This window comes from Buteo buteo, chromosome 26, assembly GCF_964188355.1.
Source record: "Buteo buteo chromosome 26, bButBut1.hap1.1, whole genome shotgun sequence".
NCBI lineage: Eukaryota > Metazoa > Chordata > Aves > Accipitriformes > Accipitridae > Buteo > Buteo buteo.
This window is the reverse complement of record NC_134196.1, coordinates 12,538,970-12,547,858: the sequence shown is the minus strand read 5'-3', so window position 1 is coordinate 12,547,858 and position 8,889 is coordinate 12,538,970. Positions and strand designations below refer to the sequence as shown.

The window sequence follows — 8,889 nt, the reverse complement described above, 5'->3', positions numbered from 1 at the left end:
TAGGTGTACAGATTGTTACAAGACTCTGAAGCAAATCAAGGGTATTATTTAAGAGGGAAAAGCCATCGTGCAAACCCAGAAGGCAACACCAGCATGGTAATTTCTACAAATGTTCAGCAGGGTAAGGCCTGACCTGCAAAACTGAGCAGGGAATCAGACCCATGAAAGTTGTTTACAACATATTTTCTCTGTAAACCTACGTAAATCTGAGTTACAAGACCTTAGCTCTTAAACATATGGTTGTTCTTACACTCTTGCGTACTTGTGTTACACATCGAACCAGGTCAGAAGGTCTGTTCTGCAGCAAGCTGCTGTTCAGGGACTTTTTTTTTCTTGGGGTGAGGTCGAATTTCAATATATGCAGTTTTCCTAATTCTGTTTATTCCTAGAGTAATTCTGAAATGGAAGCAAGGTCCTGCAAAGTAATTTTAATTGAGCTGGTATGACTAAGCTATACTGTAGGAAAATCAGCTGAACAGCAGATTTGTATTTTGTCAAAGCTACGATTTTTGTTGTTGACACGGGTTTTAGGAAAGCTGTTCTGCAGCATCTCTTCAGATAAGACCTACAATCACAGCATGGTTTGGCAGTCAACCAGAATGGAGCACACTCAAAGAAAAGACAGCACTATACCTGGAGTGTTGCTCCTTGCTAATATGCATGGCAGATGCCTGTTTCACACTTTACCCTTTGATGGCCAGTATGATGTCAGATAGAGCTGTACCTTATGAAGCAATTTCACTTCCTTTTACTTTGACACTTTCAAGTGCTTCCACACCCAGAGGAAAACCTCTGAAGAGCTGCTTGCCAGTATTATCTCCACTTCAGAGATTTTTCTTTTAAAAACTTAAAAAAAAAATACTGAAAGCATTGAAGGATTATGAAAATCACATTTTTCTTTGCTGCATTGTTCTTACTGGATCTCTTCACTTGCTGTCATGCTTATCCGCAATATCCCTTGCCTGACATAGATGATGCAAAGTTCATTGAAGACTGTGTGAGAGCTCACAACACATTTCGATCCAAAGTGAAGCCACCAGCCAGCAACATGCTTCGCATGGTAAGGAGGCATTCATGATCTGTTTGAAAATTAATATAGATTGTGCTGCTGATTTAGCCCATCTTATTCTTCATTTGCTTTGTGCTTTTCTTTCCCTTTCTGTCAATGATTTCTGTACTATATATGTTAGTTCTTTTTAGGAAATAGAAAAGACATTAATTTTCACAATATTGTTTAGTTTTAATAATTTGAAGGGAATTCCTTGTTTAGGGATGGATTGCTACTCTAAACTTCAGCCAGAGCAAAGGGCTGTATTGCAAAAAACAGTATTCAGTTCTCAGCGTTTCATTTACCTCTTTCCAAGAGAGATAGTAATCTGTTTTATGTTAGTCCAGGTTTCATACAGGGAAGCTGTTTGGTATTAAAAAGCTCCTGAATAGGCAATCTGCACAATAGGATTTGTTCTATCATCTCACCTTGTTCCTTCCAATCTCGAACACGTGTTGAAGAAAGGGATTTGCCAGGACGTCTGTTTAGATACCTGATCTTCGTTTGCTGTAGCAGGGTTTGAAGAGTAGGGATACTAATATCTGGGCTGGAAAGCAGAGCTTCCTATAAATACAGTGGGTATCAGAACAGGCTGTGGATAGGTCTCAGCTTGTTTGGTGGAATATATAAGGAAAAAGCTAGCTAGCTGAGGGAGGTAACCCCCCTCAGTTCATGTCATTACTCTGAGCCCTCCAGCAGTGCTGCATAGCTGGAAAGGAAGTTAAATGCGCAACTGCATGCACAATATGAATCATTTCTATGAAAGGAAGTCATGGTAAAGGGGTGGTAAAATTCAGACTGCTCGTGATTTTACTTTCTTGCCATTTTAAAAAACAATGTTTAATTTAAAATGCAAGCGCACAAGAGCAAACTCAGCTGCTCAGACCAAATATCCAGCAAGCCTGGAATAACGGCAGGACAAATATATAGAAACCTTTGAATCAAAGGTGTTGCATTGTATTTAAAGGCTGTTGAAGGATTTTTCTTGTACGCCTTTTTTTCCGCCTTGAGCTCATGCAAGTTTTTATCGTCCCTAGCATCGTGTAGCAAAGAGGTGCACTGCCTAACCACAAGTTGTGCGAAGATAACTCCTTGCGTGTGATTTGGACCTGTTATTTCCTAGCTTCGTTTGATAGCCTCTGGTCTTTGTCTTGGAAGGAGCAAGTAATTATTGCTCATTTACCTGCTTCACAGAAGATGTCCAGCTGTCTCTGACCAAGGCTGCAGAGCACTCTGTTGCTTTATGAAAGCCCTCCAGTTCTAGTGTCCCCTTCTTGAGGTGGGCTGCTGCGCTGCACGCAGCTTTTAACAGGACTTCTACAGCAGTCTACTTATATATCTGGGTTTATTCTCCACTCCTTCTCAAGGAACTTCTAACACTTTATTTGCTTTCTAGACTGCTACTAAGCATTGATTTACAAGTGGTAATAGCCATCTCCAAAGCTGTCTTTATGAACACAAAGTTAAAATTTGGTTTTTTTCTCACATCCCTTAACTTACATTTCTCTGTACTGAATTTTACCTGCCATTTTATTGCCTGGACATTCAGTGGCATAAAATCTTTCTGCAAGTCTCCCAGGCTGGTTTCTCAAATTATCACTTGAGCCCAGCAGAGATGAGCAAGCCTTTTATTTGCTTTGGCCGACAGCTCCGAGGCACAAAGTCCCTCAAGCCCCTCTACAGCTGGGGGTTTCACGCAGTTACCTCCTCTCTGGCGTAGGAGCTTACAGACCGCAGTCCAGCTCGAAGTATTTTAACAAGTCAGATACCACAGGACAGTGGATAGATACTACGTGTCCTGCAATATTTAAGGGAGAAAGAAGAAACAAAATTTGCTATGGGAGTAGAAATGTCAAGTCAGAGAAGGAAACTGAATGCAGGGATGGGAAGCAGAAAAGGGGGAAAGAATCCTTAAAAGAGTCTGTTTAAAAATGTTTGAATTCAGCAAAGTCACTGCCGTGCAGGTTAGATTATGTTTTCTTCCTTTCCTACAGTCCTGGGACGCTGCTTTAGCTAAGACTGCCAAAGCATGGGCAAAAAAGTGCAAGTTTGAGCACAATAGCTACCTTAAAGTTGCAAGGAAGGTGCACCCCACCTTTACTCCTGTTGGAGAAAACATCTGGACTGGCACAGCCACCATCTTCTCTGTGGATGCAGCTCTCAGTGACTGGTTTAATGAAGTCAGCAGCTATGATTTCAACACCAATAGCTGTACTGGCATGTGTGGTCACTACACCCAGGTGAGTCTTACATGTCCAATGGTTTATAATGTAATGGTTTCACAGAAAGTCCAAGGGCTTGGAACAGACTGCTTTGGAACAGGAATTACAGCAGGAGTTTTCACCCCCCAGTTTATTGCTACATGAGATTGGAAAGAAATATTCCGAGCCCCAGGGATGTCTGAGTCCTATTTCCAGTAATGGAGGAAAGGCATTTTCCCCTGACAATTTCATGCTTCCAGGGGAGCCAGATAAAAAACGCAAAACCATCTATCCATCAGTCGTTTGTCTCAGCTGCCCTTGGGATGTTGCTCCTGTATCAGCTGTTTTAAACTTCCACAAGATCCTTCCCTTCCCCTCCCTCCCTTAATGCTGTTGCTTTCTCAGTTTTTGAACTCATGGATTACCTATTTCCCTTTGCCCTCCAGGTCGTTTGGGCAGAGAGTTACAAAGTTGGCTGCGCCGTTCATTTCTGCAATACCGTTGAAAATTTTCCTGGACTTTTCAGAGCAGCACATTTTGTTTGTGACTATGGGCCAGCGTAAGTTAATTATGGCATGGGGGGGTGGTATTTTTTAAATACCCTATAACTGGCCTGGTATCAGATGCCAACAAGCACAGGAGCAGTTGTAATGAATTTCAGAAGCAGCTGCATCCACATGTCACCAGTCCAAGGGAAACTTCCCCCGGCCATTGAGAGCAGAAGCTGCTGGACATAGCCACAGCTGCAGAAAATCCCTTTCTAAAAAAAGCAGGTGACCAAATCATAGCTGAGAGCACTCACCATAAGCAAGATGGTGGAATAAAATCTGTTCTGGCTTCAGTCTCTGCATGAAAAGTGGGGAAGGTGCAAGCTTTCCGCTTGAGAAAGATTACATCTCCCTACAGCCCCACCCAAACTTCAAACAAAACATTTTAGAAGACAGTCCTCTAGTTTATCTCATACCTTGCAATTTCTGGACTTACCTTTTACAGATTTGTCTTTAAAATACAGGTGGGTAATGAGGGACTAGAGGCAGATTCCTGTATGCTTGTAGTGAATAATTACACTTGAATAATCAGTATTGCCTGAGAAGTCTCATTAATTTCAAGTGGCGAGAGTCACCACGTAGCTGCTCCCCATGCCGGTGAGAGCTTTAATCTCATCTAAAAGGAATTTCAAACAATTGCAATGATCAAGTTTGGGATAAAGGGACTTCCCCTCCCATAATAGCTTTTCATGATAAATTATTCTAACAATCTGATGGAACTGTGTATTTAAAATGCTTTGCAAATGACCGAGCTAACAAAATATTGTTGTTCTACTTTGCAGGGGGAATTACCCAAGAAAACCATATAAAGCAGGAGAAGCATGCAGTGGGTGCAGTAATGAGAAGTGCGTGGACAAGCTCTGTGGTAAGACCAAAGTGACCAACTAAGAAAATTGCATAGAAATAGAAGTGGCGTAATTATCAGTAGAAATAAAACAACGAGTCAACTTGCACTAAATACATAGTGGGCCTGTAGCCCACCACACAGCAACAGTACCAAATCCTGGTAAGAATAGTGTACGAAGGAATTAATTGAAATACTTTGCTGTTGAAGGCTCTCAGAGGTAGAAGCCAGAGTTTCTGATGAAGAGAAGTACCAGTTAGACTTCTTCCTGCCTTTTATCTGAGCAGGAAGTCAAATCTAAAACTTTAGCCCCAACAAATATTCCCCATCTGTTTCTTCTTTCCTAGCAGAAATAGTATATTTAACTTCTGCCTTCTTGCTTGTTTAGTATGTCCTATCACATTTTCCAGACAACTATAGTTCTGAACTAATAAGAAGACTATACTGAAAAGCACACTTATTTCTAACTTCTGCAATTTTCTGAAATACAGCAGTGAGAACTTGTTTTTTCCACAGCAGTTTGCAGCTGTGGACCTTTATGTCATTACAGCTAGTCCCAAATTAGTCAGAAATCGTGTTTTAAATAAAGAGAGATTAAAGGACATGCAACAATGTCTTAAATCAAACATGAATTTTATACAGAGGTTTAATGGGGATGGTCTCTACTAGCCAAGCTCTACATAGCTTCAGCTGTAGAAATAATTGAGCATTTCGTACTCTATTTTCCTTCTGTGATATCCTGCCTGACTCATCTTGAAGTCTCAGACTGACGCATCACAGGAAAAGTAGAAACATCTCAAAGACTAGGGGGCGGGAGAGGAGGAAGAGAGCTTTTAAAAATTAAGTGCTAGATCCTACAACCCATTTTACCATATTGTCCCACAGGGCAAATCAGCAGTTCCAATAGGATGCACACAGGCAATCCTGCAAATGCATCAAAGCCCTTAGTAAAGGTGTACTTCTGTGATAAATTTAGTAGTTATATTTGTCTGTAATTACTTAAAATTGGTTTGTATATAAATTTTAAATAAATTCCATGTTTTGTTTTTCTTTGCTATTCCCTCCTCCCGATGACACAAATTCTTCCTAATACAGCTGCTTCTTTTCTGCTTCTCTTTCAATTCAATAAAAAATACGAGCCCCACACCAGTTGGGAACCTGCCCTTGCTGGCCTGCTTCCCCTTGCAGGATGTTTTAGGCACTGACTGGTATCGTCACTGCAATCAGCCAGGCACAGCAATGGCTTACCTCTTTATATTAAGAACCACCACTGAATGATACTCACATTTATATCCTCTTCTGATCTCTTTACAGAAAATACAGAACGCGAGAAGCTGCTAGGTACGTATCAAATTGTTCTCAATTGCCTTCCTATAAGCATGGCTAAGTTTGATGGGTCTTAACACCTCTTTCTTCACTGTTTTTTTAGATTATACCTACTGGTACCCGGACTGGGATACACAGCCCCAGCCACCGCAGCCCCGTCCCCCCAAGCGTCCCGCGCCGCAGCCCCGTCCCCCCAAGCCTCCCGTGCCACGGCCCCGTCCCCCCAGGCCTCCCACGCCGCCGTACATCCCCCCTGCCGAGCATCCGCATCCCTCTTGTGACCGATACTGCCTTAGTGTTTCCATTTTAAGGCCACTGCTTCTGGTACTGAGTGCTGGTGCTGTTCTTTTAGTACAACAGCGGTATCCACACACATTTTTTTATGAGTAATGATCAGTTCAGATACTGATAGTGATCCCACCGCTGTCTTACTCTCAGAGAATTGCACACATCTGAAAAAACATTTGGTCATCTCGCCATTATCCTCGTGGTGTTTATCCAGCAGAGAAAAGGCTGCGTCTTCACTCAAGGCAAGATAAAAGTGACTGTGCATAGAGTTAGTGTAATTTATTGGCAGTAGCTGCAACACGCTTCTATGTCTGTACGAGCCTCTCAGCTCTGGCTCAGGGGTAGATTGCTAGGGGGACCACGTAGACTATGTATTACTATAGATGCTAACAAGCCTCCTGGAAACCTGGGGCATCACAAAGACATGTCTGAAGCAGCACACTGTACCCAAAAAAAAGCAATAACACATCCCCGTTAACCTTCAATTATCCCAGACATTGTTTTCCCCAGACAATGGAGATTTAACTGTATGTATTCCTTTTTATGAACAGAAGGAGTAAAGCTTATCCTTTACTCTATTTATCCTATGTGTATCAGTCTCCATTAAAGTTACTCTATTGTCAGTTGTACTATTCTGTTCTCCTCTCAGAGTCAAGCTTTGTCCTCCATAGCTAGAAGAATACCAGGGAAGGTTGATAGAGCAAGGATTAAGATGGGGTGTCAGTGGGCAGAGCTTAATTTTAGGATGTGAAATGGTGACCAAATCTGAAATGCAGAGTAGAGAGATGATGGCCATCCTGTGCTTGCAGGCAGGGGAAGGGGGGAGCAGGGAGGAAAAACAGGAGAGGGAAGATGAAATGGGCCCAGGGCAGATTCTGGTTCAGAAATAGAGGATCTCAGCCTCATTAAAAAAGCCTAAACTGTTGATGGATTCAGTTTGTTTTTAGAGACATTGAGCCTTTGACCCCTATTGTTCTTATATATATTTATTAGGAAGGGAAACAAACCTGTCTTTCAAGCTAAGAGATACCACCTGATATTAGCAATGCATAACTGTGCTAGCAATATTTAAAGCTGTTTCTCCTCCTTTATCTTAATCCTAATGTTTTGAGAACACAGCGACTCAAATTCTGAGCCACATTGCAGCTCTGAAGGAGCACGGCATCCCACGGGATAAAAATGAGCCCCAAACGTTTGGGCTCTTGTCATACGCTGCAAAATGTCACCACGTAAGAAGATACATATTTAATTTCCCAATTGTCAGTTCTTGTCTGCTGCTATCCTTTATATGTAGCAACAGCGAGCAGGCTGGGGGTGGACAAGTGGCTGGGAGGGCACACAGCAGGGACAGCTGACCCAAATTGACCAAAGGGATATTCTATACCATATAACATTGTGTTCAGCAAAAAAAACTGGGGTAGAGGAAGAAGCAAGGGGGGGGCTGGCTTCCAAGGGTGGCTGGGGCTGGCTGGGCATCGGTCTGCCATTGGGGAGGGTGGTGATTGCTTTGCATCACCTGGGGGGTTGGTTTGTTTGTTTGTTTCCCCCCTCCTCTTTCCACACATATTAAGCTGTCTTGATCCTGACCTGTGAATTTTCTCACTTTTCTTTCTGTTTTCTCCCCTCTGTCCTGCTTGGAAGGGGGAGGGAGCGAGCGGCTGGGTGGGTGCTTGGCTGCTGGCCGGGGTCAACCCTCCACATTATTCTCCTCCAGAAAGCGGTCCGTAGGGGAGTTGTGAACAAAGTGGTTCTCATCCACGATTCCCTCGGGGGGCCTTTTCTCCTGTAAGCAGCCTCCCCACGAATAGCCGGAGGTGTGCGACCCGCAGGACCTGATGTGTGCTGGTGGGGCTGCGGTTGCAGGCTCGCAGAGTGACCCCGGACCACCAACCCGAATGTGGCTTTGCCACCAGCCCCAACACCTACAGGACTTGAAGCGAGAGCTGGGACCTACACCCAGGCGCTCAAAGGATGCAGATTCCTAAAACGGAACCTGGAGTGGGAAGAAACCCAACCTCATTCCCACAGAGATGTCCAGGTTGGGACTGTGGGGAAGGGTCTGAGCTTGACGGGCAGCTGAGAGGTAAGGACAGCGTGAGGAAGAGGGTGGTGATGGTGGTGGGTCTGAGCAGGGAGTGTTGGGCACCCGAGGCAACGTGCGTGGGACATCAGCTCCCAAGTCCGGGCTGAGAAACCCAGTGTGGGTGCTGGGTGCCCGGCACGAGACGGCACCAACCTTCACAGCACCCAACGCTGCTGGGGGCTCGGGTGGCAGGGAATGAACCACAAATTGCTAAAGCTTGGGAGGAGAAATTGGTAGCGACACATAGCACAAGGGTGTGATGACAGGAGAAACCCATCCATAACTGCAGCGTATTTAAATGGCAGTTCTCAGCCAAATTTACCCCTCCAGTAACTCCATGTACAAGCAAAGTGACTGTTCATACTGTAGTAAAAGTCACAGTTCAAATCAATTATTTCTCACAGCATCTTGGCTCAGAATAACAGCCTTAACAGCAATGCTATTTTCACGAAAAGCAGAAAATTTATCCCAAACTTTACTGCAATCCATAGTGATTGCTACGGATGAGATGGTGGGGGCCAAAGACACAAAACCGAAGCAGCCCAAAGGAC

General features: G+C 43.8%; 1 protein-coding gene across 1 annotated transcript; it reads left to right on the top strand.

Annotated features, from left to right (window-relative positions):
* The first annotated feature begins 672 nt into the window (after window positions 1-672).
* Window positions 673-7,093, top strand: LOC142044877 (glioma pathogenesis-related protein 1-like). Its single transcript, XM_075057825.1, has 6 exons — window positions 673-1,060; window positions 3,043-3,288; window positions 3,696-3,808; window positions 4,580-4,662; window positions 5,956-5,982; window positions 6,071-7,093. The coding sequence occupies exons 1-6, from the start codon at window positions 881-883 to the stop codon at window positions 6,355-6,357; spliced, it is 936 nt and encodes a 311-aa protein (XP_074913926.1). The 5' UTR covers window positions 673-880; the 3' UTR covers window positions 6,358-7,093.
* The last annotated feature ends 1,796 nt before the right edge of the window (window positions 7,094-8,889 follow it).

Coding starts and splice junctions, on each gene's coding strand:
- LOC142044877 (XM_075057825.1), top strand. CDS start 881: ATGAAAATCACATTTTTCTTTGCTGCATTGTTCTTACTGGATCTCTTC. Junction 3,289..3,695: donor TGTGTGGTCACTACACCCAG/GTGAGTCTTACA, acceptor TTTGCCCTCCAG/GTCGTTTGGGCAGAGAGTTA. Junction 5,983..6,070: donor AGAACGCGAGAAGCTGCTAG/GTACGTATCAAA, acceptor CTGTTTTTTTAG/ATTATACCTACTGGTACCCG.